The sequence below is a fragment of the Camarhynchus parvulus genome, chromosome 3 (assembly GCF_901933205.1).
Source record: "Camarhynchus parvulus chromosome 3, STF_HiC, whole genome shotgun sequence".
NCBI classification, from domain to species: Eukaryota; Metazoa; Chordata; class Aves; order Passeriformes; family Thraupidae; genus Camarhynchus; species Camarhynchus parvulus.
This window is the reverse complement of record NC_044573.1, coordinates 38,206,785-38,223,549: the sequence shown is the minus strand read 5'-3', so window position 1 is coordinate 38,223,549 and position 16,765 is coordinate 38,206,785. Positions and strand designations below refer to the sequence as shown.

Below are 16,765 nucleotides of genomic sequence, written 5' to 3'. Positions count from 1 at the left end.
AACAAATATTGATATTCTTCACTGTTCTTCCCTGTGAATAGAGATCTGGTGGAAAACACAATTGGCAGTAAAATGTGCTTACTCGTTCATCATCTTCTCCAACACTTGGCTGCATGATGATTCTGTGTTTTAACCTGTGTGATGTTTCATACTCAGCTTCCTTTAAAGCTGTATCTGTTGTCTCTTTCTTGAGCCAATTAGCTGAATTAGGAGTGTGTACATTTACTGCCATTTTATGGCAGCATGCTTTCATCATGATGTGGTTTATTCTGTATCTCACTGTGAGAAAAGACCAGAGCTCAGTTTCTTCTGAGAAACTGAGGAACTTCTTCTCACCACTTTGCCCTTTAGTGTTTGCACTTATGGTTTGATTTGTTCCTACAATACTAAAGAAAAATTATGTGTGTTTCTTTCCATTCTTTTCATTTTTATTTTCATCAAAATCTTTGAGAAAAGCTAGTGATATAAAGGTGTTTTTGAATGTAAATGCAAAGAAGGGAAGTAAAATCCAAGTTGCCTTACAAATTTTCTTGCCCTTCTGCTTGAGTAGTTCCAAGCAGCTTATGCGAACGGTGGTCCCTGGCTTCCCTACTTACAGTGCAGAACATAACTTTTTGTACTGATAGTCTCCTTCAACTACTGGTCAGGATTTGAGCAAGGGATTTATAGAAGTAAAAATTTCTCATCCCATTAACTATTTCTCAATTAGTACTGTTTAAGTAATTATTTTTGAAAAGCATGAGTCATGACCAAGGTAAGTTCTTGAGTCATATGCATTAAACCACAAAAGATTAATTGTATAAAATCAACACTGTGCTGTAGATTTTACAAAGAAATCTGATACAGTATCTGAATAGAAGTATTTACTGGACCCCTTGTCCTTTTGGCAGTTTCTGTTCACTCTCTTTTGAGCAAAACAATAAGCAATCCGAGTGGTTAAGGTCATTAAATTTCTTAATGCTCTAAGGGGGAAAAATTGCCCAAATCTTACCTCTTAGATTGCAGTCTCCCTGACTTTTCTGTTCTGATGAAGTAAATGGAGTAGAAGACAACAGAATCTTCCTGAACCCAGGAAGTATGGGAGGGCCCTCCAAGTTCTGGAACTGGGCTAGATGGTATCTGTGTAGTTCCCCTCCTATCGCATAGAACTGGAGTCTCTCAGTTAATGAATTTTCATCTCATGTGTTTTTTTTTTTTTTTCTGCTGAATATTTGTCCATCTGCATTAGTGTGAAGTGAAATGAAATACTTTATTGTTTTGTTTCTATTTTTGGAAGATGAGAGAAGGGGTGGGGAAGATCATTGATATGGAAGTCTTATGAATCCTTAAAACATACCAACTGCATGAGTTGCACACCAAGATTTTGTTAGCCTCTTTCTGTAGCTGAATGATTAGGTAGGTATTATATAAAAAGTGGGAAGATCCACCTCAGATCCTATTCTACCATGCAGTTACTGTACTTTCTGAGCAAATAAGGAACACAGGAGACCTATCTGAACTGGATAGAGAAGTTTCTTGTGCCTGTGTATTGGCATCTTAACACAGTGATCCTTATTTGATTTTTGTCTCACTTTTCCCTCTTTTTCTCAGAAAGACTATTGTATGTCTGAGAAATACTTCACAGCAGTGAAGAGCTGCTGTGTTCCCAAGACAAGATTCTGTTCTGACAGTCAGTTCTTCTGAGAGTTATTTTTGCTGAGATAAAACTAATTGATTCAAAGTAAGATAGAGACCATGCAAATCTGCTGCTGTACTATGGTACTTCCTTGGCTGTGCCTGGTACCTTTGGGCTTTGGTTAGTTCATGCACAATTTCTAAGTCTCAGGTCTTGTGCAAGTACTGTCCCTGACATTGGGAGGGTGCAGCCATTTCCTATCCCTCTGCATAGGGCAATCCATAATGATACCTCTAATGACAGAATCACAGCATCACAAAGTATTTCTGACTTGGAAGAGACACACAAGGATCGTTTGGTCATTGTTTTTTACAGGCATGCTTAGTTTTTTTAGAAGCAAACACTATGTTCTCTGTTATGTCTGTCTTTTCTAGATATTAAATACCAATAAATTTGCATTGATGATGAAGGCAAAAAGCCAAAATTGCTATTAGGTCTTGTTCTAACTTATCTATTTAAAATCAGGTTAAGGTGAATAGTATATGAACATAGAGGGAAGAAAGGTACTATTTTGGAAAGCCTTGAAAAACAATTAAACAGGAAGGCCTATTTTTAGGGGGGAAACTTTCAAGTCTCTGAAAATATTCCTGCATTTCTTTAAGAGAGCACTCAAATTTACAGAGAAAATACTGAACTCAAGATTTTACTTCTGAATTGTATTCTAAAAGATTGCTTCTTCAAACAGATTTGCATCCTGGATAGCTTCTCAAAACTTTTATCTTATAGGGATGTATCTTTTTATCAGGTAAATGACTGGAGATAATCAACTCATGAACGTTAACTCTAGTTTTGTTTTTTGTCTGTAGATATATGCAAAAAACCTGGTGAATGCAGATAGGTGTGCACTCTTCCAGGTTGACCACAAAAATAAGGAGCTGTATTCAGACCTTTTTGATATTGGAGAAGAAAATGATGGAAAACCTGTCTTCAAGAAGACCAAAGAAATAAGGTAAGAACAGCTAGCAGAAGAGTGCAGTTTCATTTAACTATGGATGTGCAGGCATTTTATTACCCAGTTTCTGTGCCTATCTGCAGGTACCCTGACAATACTTGTCATACTGTGATATCATTCCCACCAGGACCCGCCTCCAGAAGGTAGTACTTCTGGGAATGACATTGCAGTGCCATCGACACAGCGTCTCTGAAGCTATAACGTCACTCCTGGAAATGCCGTCTTCCGGAGGCGGTCCTTTTGGAAATCATGTTGGGAAAAAAACAGAGGTGTTCTGAGGTAGGTAAAGGTGCAGGTAATAGTGCACCTAATCCATAGTCTGCCAGTTTGGGACTTTTTTTCCCAAGAGGGTTCCCAAGAGGAATTAAAATTTGTGTGATTCCAGCACATCCAAAGCAAGGAAATCACAATTTGTACTTCTTATGGATGGATTAGGCACATGTAGAATTGAGTATGGATTGGTCATTCACTTTGAAGATTTCAAGCTCAGTAATTTGATTTTACTTTTCTCATGTGAATTTGGATTTTCAAACTTTCAATTAATTGTGATACTGAACAATGCTTGAAGTGGTGAATTTGAAAATGTATATTGTCTGGTAATGACTAGAAAGGATTCATTGACTAAAAGTTATGTGTATTTCTGCTTCATATCACAGGTACCTTATTTTTATACCTATGTACTTTTTTAATGAAAGAGGCTTAACAAAGTAAATATAGTGGTTTTCACTTTTCAAAAAATATGAATTCCTAATAGAACCAGACTAAGATTTTCAAAGGCATACAGGTTTCAGATTTTCAGCTTCTTAAAAGTAAAGAATTTTATGACTATGTATCCTGGGCTAAAATTTTCCTAAAATATTCAGCGTTGATTTTTATCAGAACTCTTTTCATTTCCTCCTTATACTTCTAAAGTTCTGGGCCAATATAAGATGTGATTCATATCTTCACTAAGACTCCTTTAGACAAACTTACTCCCACTTACCATTGTGTGAGTGAGAATGGAAGGAATAAAAATTGGTGCAATTTGCGTACTGACAAGCAAGGAGGTGGTGTAAATTAAAGAAGATGGCCTGCTTTAACATGCACTTTCATACTCCTTCGTGATAATTGTTTTTCTTGCTTATATCTTTCTGTCTTCTCTGTATGGTTTTGAAATGTTGATTCTAAGTGCAAGGGTGTGAGCCATTTCACGGGTACTGTATACTGAAAGTGAAGTGCAACTTAAATATCTGTAAGAAAGTGACACTGAGTGAGTCATCAGGAAGAAGCCTTAAGCTGGTGTGATGTACCTATCATAAGAAGCAACAGAAAAATCTAACTTAAAGTCAGGTGTGCAGGGTGAAATCCTGACAGCTCAATCACTAACTTCAATACAGGCACCAGAGTACTATCAGGTTACATTTAGACTTCAAAGTGTTCCACATATGATTCTTTTTACATGTTTTTCTCTATAAATTATCTTTTGTTTTTATGTCATAACTGCTTAATGTTGAAATATTGAAAGCTATTTACTCGCAAGACAAACGTACAGATTTTTGTGATGCAACTTAGGAATGTGTTTGCTGTGTTTAACTTCCTTGTGGTGATTAAGGGACACAGTTAGTACCGTGGGATTGTTTGTCATGAAACAAGCTAGTCGTTCCCATGCAAAATCCATATAATATTCAGCCGTGAAATTTCCACTGGTCTTTTTCCAAAATTTTGTTGCCAAATCCACAGACATACACCACCCAAAGAAGTGAGTTCCATGTTGCCTTTGTTGTGTCTAAGGACGCAATGGATATGTAAAAGTCATAATAAAATCAATATCTTTTAAATGTAAACACAAGTCTGAGTTCTGTACAGATGTTATGTTTGTTAGGGATAACTCCCTGGGTTATTGAAGATTTTAAATTTTTGTCACTAAAATGGTAATGCAATGTCATGTTTTGTATTAAACTATATAGTTATCCAAAATGTTTTCAGAAAGTATCAATTAAGATGTACTTTTTGTTTTATTATGTGCTACTAGTTGTTGTAAGATTTTTCTCCTCAAAGCAAGAAAATGGCGCTGGTTGGGAACACCCATTACTGTGCCCAAGACAGACTCCACTAGAAAAATGTGTTTTCCATATTTTGGCTAATACACATTTTTATTTTCTCCAGATTTTCTATAGAAAAAGGAATAGCTGGTCAAGTGGCACGAACAGGAGAAGTCCTTAACATCCCTGATGCCTATGCGGACCCACGCTTTAACAGGTAGGATGCCCTTCATTGGAGGGGAAGATAGCTCATTAAATCTTTTACATAAAATCACTACTTAAATTTCATATTGAGATTCATTCATGGAGCTGTAGTCCTCTGATGCGGAGGTAATTATAGATGTTTATTAAATGCTTTAGCCATCGGAGATAATTTTAAGATACAAATAAAAGTGTTTTTTTCAAATATTAATATAACAGAGAAACATTTAGTTAGATTGTTACCGATTTTCATTATTACTCTCCCTGCAATCTCATTAGTTTCACGAGAGAAAAACAGTTCACTAACAAATAGTGAAGTAAGAATACCCAAATGTTCTTTAACTCTATGTTTGAGGCAATATTAATTATTTGTCTTGCAAATGAAGAAAAAGGATTAAAAAGTTCTTTCTAAGTATGACACAGTAGATAAAAATATTTGAAGGTTGTGAGCATTAAATTCTTGCAGGTAATAATTAGGTCTACTTTAAAATGATTAAATATATTGTACATCAACATTTCTGAGAATCAAGGAATAGATACCCATTGATATTAACTCTTTTCTCTTTTTTCTTTTTCCTTTATGGCTCTTCAGAGAAGTAGACCTCTACACAGGCTACACAACCAGAAATATCCTGTGCATGCCTATTGTGAGCCGAGGAAGTGTAATAGGTGTTGTGCAGATGGTGAACAAAATAAGTGGAAGTGCCTTCTCTAAAACTGATGAGAACAACTTTAAAATGTTTGCAGTCTTTTGTGCTTTAGCCTTACACTGTGCTAATGTAAGTTTTATTTACAGTTTTGTAAGCTATAATGAGAATACTTAAGTATTTTGATGTTACAGCTTACTAAAATGATTTGTAAGTCTATTTCATTGAATTAACGCTGTATTCCTAGGTGAATAATTCTATTCTAAGAGGATGATAGGGATTTCATTTGAAACAACCATAATCTGGATATATCAATTTTGTGTAACTAAAATGAGAGAGCAAGCTCTGAAATGTGTATGATATCTGTCTTCCGTTTTCCATTAAAAAATATGATTCTTATTTCTTCTATAAATTTGGATTGCATTTTAGAAATTTTATTGGGCAATGGAAATATGCTGTATATTCTCTCAATTCCATATTCTTAATACTTAAAGATCAATTTTTACACTTACATGCTATGGTGTATACTTATAATTATCCATGCTTCTAGATGAGAGTAGGTAGCTATTTTTGTCCTCAAACCCTTTATTATCTCAAAATTTACAATGCCTGTAGGAAACATAAGCAATATAATGATCATTACTATATAATTATAAAAATTTAGTAAAATAATAAATTCAGTAAAAATGCAATGCAGAAGAACTGAGTTATATTCATGGGAGATAAGATAAAATGCAATGCCAGTTAAGCCTGGTGATTTACATTAATTAATTTTACCAATACCATCCCAGTGGTACACTGGGACAGCAAGTTTTATTACCAGGTACCTCAAGTTGTTTCACTTGGATCAGGGCAGGTAGAATAGCCTGTATATAAATTACACTTGGGACTATGCACCCTTTAGTTGCGTGTGAGTTCACTACTGTTAGATGGTGAATGTTGCCATTCAGGACATACTGCTCCAGAGTATTTTTTGACTAGTACATTGCTGTGTCCTCACTTGTTTGCAAACCATGCCATGTCTGAACCTCTCAGTAATTAACTGTACTTATTTTTTGTACTGAATAGTAATGTAGTTATGATAAATATCCAACATACTTTTCACTGTGCATAGATAGCAGTAATTTGTACCAATGAATAGAATTCATGCAGTGGCAGAAAATATGAATTGTGTCCTGCTATAGGTCTTCTGCCAGAATTTTGCAAAGGACTTAGCTCTGTTTTTGACTCCTGAATTTGGGTTATTTTTCTTGGGAGAGCTCACGTGCAATTAAAAGTCAGCTAAGCCTTAGATATTTACCGAGTGAGTAGATGAAGAGGTTTCCCAGAAGTACTGAATTCAATGTAATCTGTCACTTTTCTAAGGTGTGAAGTTGTGCAGCCAAAAGCACTATCATTTCTGCAGATGTGTATTGTAATAATCACTGTTTGAATACAGGAAGTAATTTTTTTTCTTTATTAGAATTCCACATTAATGGATGACTTTACTTTTTCAGATGTACCACAGAATTCGTCATTCAGAGTGCATTTACCGTGTAACGATGGAGAAGCTATCCTACCATAGCGTTTGTACCGCAGAAGAGTGGCAAAACCTCATGCACTGTACACTGCCTCCACATATTTATAAAGAAATTGAGCTGTAAGTATTCTTCTAATGTAGCAGCAGTTGTATATAGCCTGTTAATTTTTTTTTCTTAATCGTAGTGGGGTTTTTTTAGGAAGCACTTTCATTATTGAACTACAGCAATATCATGGTGGTTTTGTCTCTGGCTTTCTTATACTTAGCTATAATTAATGACACATGAACAAAATTTATCCATCAAAGATATAAAATTGTACATACTCAGAATTTTTCCACAGGCATGGACAGACGCAGTAGTTGCTTTAAGCATCAGTTTTTACCTAGGATTTGTAGAGATGAGCTTTCATTCTTATAGTCCCAAGTCCCCATCAGCTCAGAGCCAGAGAGAAACCTGAGCTTGGAACATCGGTATTTAACACCAAATGCATGTTCTCATCCCCTTAGATATGTTTTAGAATTAAACATATTTCTCCCAGCTCATTCATGGGGTTTTATAGGTTGTGTGTGTTTTTTGGTTTGATTTTGGGTGTGTATGTATGTGTAGGGGGTGTTAGGTTTTTTGTGAGTTTCGAGTGTGTATGTGTTGTGCATCTGCTTGTGCTTATTGATGAAGGGGAAAATGATAATTAAGGGTTAAATATCCCAGGAGCTAGAGGGTAGAGTTGCAGCCTAACTTTGGAGGTGGGCTTCCCATCCAGCCTTTTAGGCGTTCTTTGACATAATTGAGTTATTTTCAGCTGCTGTATGCTGAAGATGAACCTCTATCTGCACTTGATTGGCCAGTCCCCACTCAACAGTAACAATGGGAGCCGTCACATTTTTAAGTCACTGATTTTGGTCCAGGACAATAAATTCTACTCTAGTAACCAGGTGTCTATAATCAGCTATTGAATCACAAAGCCTAAATTGTCTTTTTAAACCTCATCTCCAGAGCTTGCTCACTTCTGTTCGGCACTGAGCATTGTAGCTGGGAGTGATGTGAAAAACCCACACACAGTGGGTTTTACAGGGACTGCTTAAAGTTAAAGTTCATTACATGCTGAAGTGATTTGCTTGAATACCAGAGCATTAACAGCTTGCAGGATTACACCCTAATAGAAGCTTATTCTTTGTAATACAATTTCTTGTGCTTTGTTAGGTGATATTATATAACCCACCTCCTCAGCAAAATGCATTTTACTTGCAAAGATGACAGGTTTCATTCTAAATTATATTAGCATCCTTTAGTTGAAGCAGAATACCTTTCACCATTTTCCAAGCCATTCAGCTATCTTAATTCCTCTCACAAGCTGCTCTGCTGTTCAGTGCGCCAAGCAGTTAAGTTCCCATGGAGAAAAAATATAGGACTTGTGGTACAGAAAATGCAGGGAAAGGGTTAATTAATAATTGAATGAAGAACAGTTCTTCTGTCCTGGGTCCCTAAAATTAGGCCTCAGTATTGTTATTAGGGGAGGGGAGAAATCTTCAAGTAATGAAACATTAAAAATACGGTATTAAATGTTAAATTTTTGAAGTTTTAGCTTGATTTCTATTAGCAAGTAAAAACTGATTTTTTCCTTTATCAAAATTAGAGTGTCTCTCCTGCAATTTATGGCAGAAATTATTGGAAAAAAGGACAGTAAATATTTTATTAGAGACACCATCTTTACTATTCCTGGGAAGAAAGTCCTGAATATTTTAGGAATGCCTGTAAATCTCTCATTGTTCCTGAGATTTTTTTTTTGTTTATTACTTAATCTTAGATAAAGATTAGATCCTTAGATAAAGGTATATGTTTCTGTTACGTAAGCAAAGCCAAAAGCTGGCTTTTGGACTCTATCACAAGAGTGTTTTCCAACATAAATTACTAAATGATTGTATGAAACTATTAGCATAGTTTCATTGACCTTAGCTGGAGTACATAACTTGGCATTACTGAAAAATATAACCTGTAAATTCAGCTTTCTGGGTTTATTCAGAAAGAAGTGAATCTTGCTGGGTATACATTTCCTAGTAATTTTCACGTGTTTTTCACTTGTTTTGCAATGAAAAAGTATTTGTGTTTTCTAAACTGAAACTTTCTTCTTAGATACCATTTTGATATCAGTCCATATGAAGATGTTTGGCCTGCTATTTTTGTCTATATGGTTCACCAGTCCTGTGGGACAGCATGGTATGAAGTATATTATTTCTTTATTTAATTGTTAAGTCTGTGTTTATTTACTTATAGTTTTTGAGATAATTACTTCCTAAGTCAAGGTCTGTTTTCTTTGATGTTTATTTATTATGTCTGATCTGTACAGGACTGTAATAAACAGTCTGGATTTCTTGTCCCACCCTCTTGGTCCTTAGTTAATAAAATCTGGGAACAGTGAGGTTAAAGAACCTCACCATGATATCATCCTAACAGTTGTCCTTCTAATATACAGAAAAATTGTTTGGTTCTGATATTATTTTGGTTGTCAGACAGAAGATGGTAAAGGCAACAAAAAAGTACTCTTCCCAAAAAGGAGAGAAGGTGCCCGAAAACTGATTTTTCAGATATATAGTTGCCAAAATTATTAATGTATATGCTAAAAGTAAACTAAGATTATCTTGCTAAATGAATCAGTTATTTACGTAGTTGTGCATTAATTAATGGAAGTGAATTATTATCAAATTAAATGCTTCATTCGCTGTCATTTCTCTCAGTGTTCTTTATCATTACTAAGATCAGTAGTTGGGTAATTACTGCCCATTGCATTTCAAAAGAAAGAAGCTGCTCCAAATTATGGAAAACCTACAGATAGTCAATGGAAAAGGGGGGTATGTTCTTTCAAAAGGGAGCAGCATTCAAGAAATGTTTGCTGGCATTTCATTTTATTTTGCTGACTGAATGGATGCCCTCAAAACCTGTAGTCGAAACAGAGGATCTTTCTCAGTCTTCCTCAATGCTGCAAAGTGGGTGACTCTTCTGAACACAGTTCTCTGCTGCTCAGTGTAGTTATCTCGTTTCTATTCCAGACTGAATGGCTGTGGATGCAGGGTTGGGGTTTGTATTTTCAGTCTGGTTCTGTTCTCTTCCCTTTCTGACTCCCAGTCTCTTCCTTTCAACGTGTAGCTTTGATGAGAGAGGATTGATATCTACTTAATGCTTTTCAAATGAGCCTCAGCCTTCACATATAAAATTAAGGGAAAAAAAGTGAGGAAAATATTTGAAAAGGAGTCTGTTGGAACAGGACTTGTATTTAATTTCTAAAGAACAAAACTTCTCAAACCTTTGAAACAAAAAATTTTAGGACTTAAATTTGATTTTAATATATTGAGAAATAAGTTTGTGCCCTAAAGTATTTACCTATGTAATGTATAATTGTCTTATCCAAAATACAGCAGTGGATGAATTAGTAGCATTGTATGTTGAGGCATCACAGATAATGATTTTTCCTTTGGCTATAATTGTACTATTGTGTAATAACCATTGAATTGATATTGGGTGTAAATGAAAGTGACTATTGTGGTATTCTGAATTATGATGTACTGCTTTAAACAATAGTTCTACCACTGTCTGACTTTCTAAAATTAAAAAAGAAAGCGTAAAGTTTTTTGAAAGACAATATGCCTCTGTTTTTCCTATTGTCAGATTAAGGCTGAGAATAATGACATTGCTCAGCACACAGCTGTATAAATACACATTTCTGCCTGTTTCCATGTAGTAGATGTGTCTACGTTTTTACACATAGGTCAGAGACATTGAGGTTTTTTTCTCACCCCACAAATACTGCAAAACTAGAACATTATTATACCTTTCCTGATATACCCCAGAAATTATCAAAACAGAAATTATACCTTTCCTGATATACCCACAGAAATTATCAAACTTTCTTTTCTTAAAAAGAAAGTCAAATCACAGCAATGGGGGAAAAATGGAATAAAGGAAAATTGCCTTTTTATGAGGGAAAAAGTAATTGATTTAGGACTTAACAAAATATTGTTTGAGCAGTAAAGAAATCGTGAGATGTCAGTTTCTGTTCTGTGAGTCTAAACTGGAAGAAAAAAATCTACAAGTATTGGAAAAATTAAATCGTCTGCTTCTCACAATGCCAATATGGAGCACCTCTATTTAATCAGGTTTATTTCTTCTGGGTTCTTTGTTTAAAAATCCCTGAATTTTTTGTTTTGATCACTAATCATGTTTTCAAGTTGTCCATTAGATGCGGAGTTGTGCTATATTTCAAGTTGAAGAAGCAATTGGAAGAAATCATTTCAAGTTTCTGGGAGCAGGGAAGGTCATGCAATTGTATTGACGGAGCTGGGTAGCATGACTTATGTTCTCAAATTTAACAGATTAACCAAGAGCATTGTCAGCTATCCACACTCCTCTGTCCTTGCCAAACTGGAGTGACTCTTCATGTCATTCAATGAGTCATCCACAGTGCAAGTCAATCCTAGCAAGATGGGTAAATCAAAGACCATCTTTTCTCCTCTGCTGGTTGTTTTTCCTGTTCCTATGTCTTGTCTCTGACTAAATTATTTTATTCCTAGCTTTGAACTTGAAAAGCTGTGCCGATTTACTATGTCTGTAAAGAAGAACTATCGCCGCGTGCCCTACCACAACTGGAAGCATGCAGTTACTGTCGCCCATTGCATGTATGCCATACTGCAGAACAACCAGGGGCTTTTCACTGATCTGGAGGTAAATGACATAATGGTATCAGTTACCACACCTCATCGGAGCTGTCAGCTGTTGTTCAAGTACTTTTTCTGCGCTAGAGTTTTTTTGTCAGCTGGGGCAGAGTGTATTTAAAGGTCTTCATGGAGAAACGGATGTGAGTAAAGAGTTTGAGGGAAGAGGATTACTCAGATTCCTAAACCTAGTCATGTTTTTCAGGACTGCCCCTTAAAAAGCAGTGGTTGATTTGCTATATATCCATGTCTAAGTTTTGGGGTTCTCCCTGCCCACTTACAACCACATTAACTGTCAGATGTGTCCCTCCGTGAGGGAGGGAAACACCCTGGATCATGAATACTGTGAGGTCTGGGAGATTTCCTGAATAGGAAGACAAGGGCTGCAGAGCCAACTGACATATGTGAGTAAAGGAGAAGAGCCAAACTCTAAACTGATCACTAAGTGGAAAAGATAACTAGTGAAATGGATGGCTTAGGATGTTAATACACAGTATGGAAAACTGTCGCTTGTTTTCCTTTTGAATTATGGTGTAACAGGGAGTACTGTCTCTAATTAATGTTGCATGAAACTTCTGACTTGGAGAACTTTTCTTCAGTTGTGTATAACTCTGCCAAATATTATCCATTTGGGCTGTAATTTTCCAGGCTCTGTTAACTTCCTCAAGGTGATTCTTTTGGGGAAATTCCAGGCACAATTGTTTGGCTCTTTTAAAGAGACATGCTAGTAGAAATCAAAGTTTTGTTCAATGTATAAGAGTAAAATGACATTTGGTGAGCTTTCATTTGAAAAGGTCTCGTTTATCCTGCTGTAAAGCAGAGACTTGAAAATTGACACGGAAATGCAAAAGTGGCATATGACAGGCATATGCTGAAATTTGGCCAAGCTATACAAGTCTGAAAATAAAATCAATATTACTTAAACAAAACAAACAAACAAACAAAAAAAACCAAACTGTGAAGTACAGCCTCAGAGAATTTTTAAAGCACTGGTAACATCCAGTACTAACCAAGTAGTAGGCCCCATCTCTTTGGAGGTGAGAGTAAGAAAGAAAGGGAGAGCAAAAGAGACAGCTGTTAAGAGAGATGGAAACAGTCTTTTTTCCCTGCAAACTCCAGCCAGCCTTCATCTGTTTGAGTGTCTTATGCCCAGTCTATGTTCCAGCTCTTTTCAGCGGTCTCCTTTCTTGATACTGGAGATGAATCCAGCAACAACACAGGAAAGTGCTGAAAGAAAGTTTGAGGATCTAGGGATGGGCTGACCTCAGGTGAGGGATGCTGACATGAACCTCAGTAGGTTTAGAGATGGGAAGATAAAACACTGTAAAGGAGACACTCGGGAGAAAAATAGAGAAAAATACGGTAGTTAAGGATTTGAGATCCAAGCAGATACCAAAATAGGTACAAGGACAAGAGCACTGTTATTAGGCATTGTATAATCCTGAAGGACTGGGACAAGAATGACTTCCTGAGACATGGAGACTGGGACAAGCTATTACTGCACGACTTCAAGTGATAGAGGTGTGTGTTATGTTCCTAAGAGCTCCTCCTCTGTTGAGGATCTGTGTGGACACGTGCTGCTGCATCACCTGGGGGTTTTTATATGCTTTGTAAAAGTACACTTCACAAGATGCAGAATTGAAAACATCTCATTCAAAACAGAAGTGAATGTCTAAAAATCAGAAATACAGTTAGCATTGCTACAGCCTTATTTTTGCTCATGGGGTATTTGTGATAATATTTCTAATTGCATCATTGCTATTTTTCCACAAACTCATGGGTCTCTTAGTGTGGTGTCCAGGTTGGATGTTGTGCACTTAATAGATGGCTAATCAATAGTCTTTTTCTGCTTCATTTTATAGCCTTATCCTTGTTTACTGAACACTCACCAGAGCCAATTATAAGACAGAGATATTGGGTCTCTGAAGAAATTTTCATGATACTTCGTGCCAACAGTGACAGTCATAAACATTAATGAATTCTTTTTTCAAACACATAAACATTAATGACTTTGTTTTTCAAACACAAGCTGTGTGAAAACCTTTGAAAAAGAGATTTCAGGGACTCCATTTTATCAGGATATTAAGGATTAATTATATAAAAAACCCGCTTACTGTCTTTATTTTTTACAATTGCATTGTCCAGCATTGTTCATGACTCATGTTAGTGTCTTCCTAGGAAAAAACCCCACTAGATTTGGTTAACATCTTTAGGAGTGTTGCAGAGCAGATCTGGCATTGAACTTCAGTGCATCTGTTTTGACCAGCAGATCATATGTTTTGTATATTTCTTCTCCCTCAATACCTGTTTTTTTAATTGGTTTAATAAACATGGTAAGGATTCAGTGGATAACCAGACAGTTTAAAATGAAGATTTCTTCTGAAGCACAGTCCATCCAATAGTATGTTACTGTCCAACAACGATTTTTAAATGCATGATATAATTACAATTGGACCAAGAATTTTAATTCATAAATGTCCTTACTGTCATGTTTCTCTCATTTTTAAGGATATTTCTACATGCACTGTTTGAAGGCAGTGTTAGCATACTGCAACTTTTACAGTAATTTGGGTAGAGAGTGACATCTAGGGGCAGGAAATACATTTTGCTTTTCATGCTTGTGTCCACTTTTTTGTAGAGAAAGGGTCTTTTAGTTGCATGCCTGTGTCACGACCTGGATCACAGAGGTTACAGCAACAGCTATCTTCAAAAATTTGATCATCCCTTAGCTGCTCTCTATTCCACATCAACGATGGAACAGCACCACTTCTCACAGACTGTGTCCATCCTGCAGGTAGGATTTTTGAAATTGTGTGTTCTGTGCATTAGTGTCCAGTGGTGGAAAGAGGAGTCACGTCATTGCAAAATTATTAGATTTTCTGAAGCATGCTTAGTTTAATTTCTGTATTATGGTACTCATTTAGATGAGTAGAAGATTTATTACAGCAAGCCAGGTTTCACCATTAGCAACCCAAGGATTCAACAGTAGTGCAAAACACAGCTTTCTCAAAATCTTGAACTTATAAAAAGATTGTGTCTTTGAAGGTCTTATGGCTTGCCTTTGAAGCTTTTTACTTCTGATTCTCTGGAGGCTTTTCCTATGACCACGTGGAATAGGAACTTTGAAAATGAAAAACAATTTTCTCTGATACATATATATTTTTTTGTCATAATGTATTTCAACAAAGTCTTCAACCATCCTGAAATTTTGAATAAAAACTCAAGTACTGGCAAAACTTTGTGCGAGAAACTTGAAAACCCGCTGTAATAAATTCTGTGAACATTGACTGTGTGGCATGAAAGGGGAGATGTTATTTTTTCATGCATGAAAATTGTAAACTTATTTCATTACATCATTCTGTGCTTATTTGTTACTTGCCAATTTGAAATTAAAAAAAAACCTGAGTCAGGTAATATTCTGTGAAAGAGAATTCCTAGTATGAGGTAGAGTTCCTAGTATGAGGTCATGTGTCTTTATGTTTACTCAGGAAAAAACTGCAAGAAAACATCCAGACACACATTGGGAAGATACGGGTGTGCTACTGACACACACATATTTTCTCATGAGTGAAATTTTTATAATTCTCAATTAGAAGAGTGAGAACTCTTACGTGTGAAACTACTGCCAGTCCATAATGTATTTGTGCTCGCTAGTTTTAGTTTCCCATGAATACTCAAATTACAGCCTAACCTTGCTACTGTGCCACTGATTCGTTGTTAATCTTTCTTTCTGGTTTTTCAGGGGAAGATATTTTCTTAAATACATAATCACCTTTTAGGAAAAATACATATTCTTGTCTTGTATTCAGAATCACATCTTGTGATTATAGTTTTAGGTATCATATGCATTTAATCACAGAATGGAAGCCTTATCTCTGAATGCTCCTTCATGTAGGAGGGTGTAATTGAATCCTTCAGTGGTGGTATGGCATTAGATGTTTAGTGTTCATTCTTTGTGTGAATATGTGAGCATGTTCCTCAGTCATTAACACTTCACTGTCCCAACTATTTTGCATTTTTTCTGGCAGAAATGTTGTAATCTATGAAAATCCCATTTACCATGAAGACAAATTTTGCTTCCCTGTCACCTCCTACATTTGCTGTCAATGTGAGTGAGGAAAGGGGATAGATGGCCAGGGCTGTAGAGTGAATTCATGGTGAATTCATGATACCAGCTGCTGAAAGCACCCATGGGTGATAATTAGCAGCAAAGGCAGACCAGAGTAGCCTTTTGGACTTGCTGGATTTTGTTTGAATCAAAAAGTCTTATTGAATTCATGGTCTGATGGAAATAAAGCCAAACCAACCCACCAAGTTCTTTAGGGTTTATCTGAGTTTTAATTTTACATTAGTAACCTGCAGTACTTTTAGCTGCTTGAAACTTTAGAGCTGCTTTGCTCATCCACCTGCAGTTTGAGTGTACACCATACTTAGGACACAGGATTCAATTCACTAGCTGTAGCTCAGCAGGCAAAGAACAAAACCTTCAGAGTTGTACTTTGTATGTACTACTCAGAAGCCTAAGTGACACAAACTCATAAGTGTCAGCTTCTGTCAGCACTTTACAGAATCAGTTCTTTTCGAGTAGTCTGAACAGAAGCTGTCACAGTGGTCTTTCTGAGAGTGCAGCTTCTAAAGCCCAAGACTAGAATCCTGTATAATTTAAATATTAGGACAAATAGCTTGGTCACGGGAATTAGACCGCAAGGCTGGGGAGTAAAGGATCCCCAAAACCCTAAATTATGGGAACTAGCAGTACTAATTTTTTGCTCCCAAAGTGCTGATGATGGACTAAAATGTTCAGAATTTTTTTTTTCACATAATGTTCTATGACTTAGAAATCTGTCAAAGGAGCATTGAGACATAGATGGATTGTATTTTCTATTCATTATTCACAATAAATCTACTTGTCTAAGTAAAAGTACTGGAAAATGCTGTTTATGTTCTGGATGGTAAGAGAAACCGAGCCTATTTGTACTGCAGAGGATTTATTTTAAGCAAATTATGTAAATGCTTGACGAGAGTCAGGGAAACTTTTTGAGCTTC

The 16,765-nt window shown here is 36.1% G+C and overlaps 1 protein-coding gene across 3 annotated transcripts in view; it reads left to right on the top strand.

Annotated features, from left to right (window-relative positions):
- PDE10A (phosphodiesterase 10A) overlaps window positions 1-16,765 on the top strand; it is a 166,434-nt gene that overhangs the window by 134,907 nt on the left and 14,762 nt on the right. For all 3 annotated transcript variants that reach the window (XM_030944702.1, XM_030944703.1, XM_030944705.1), the window contains exons 11-17: window positions 2,482-2,624; window positions 4,773-4,865; window positions 5,442-5,628; window positions 6,993-7,135; window positions 9,147-9,230; window positions 11,579-11,729; window positions 14,358-14,513. In XM_030944702.1, the coding sequence (XP_030800562.1) occupies window positions 2,482-2,624; window positions 4,773-4,865; window positions 5,442-5,628; window positions 6,993-7,135; window positions 9,147-9,230; window positions 11,579-11,729; window positions 14,358-14,513 (957 nt within the window). The remainder of the gene's footprint in view (window positions 1-2,481; window positions 2,625-4,772; window positions 4,866-5,441; window positions 5,629-6,992; window positions 7,136-9,146; window positions 9,231-11,578; window positions 11,730-14,357; window positions 14,514-16,765) is intronic.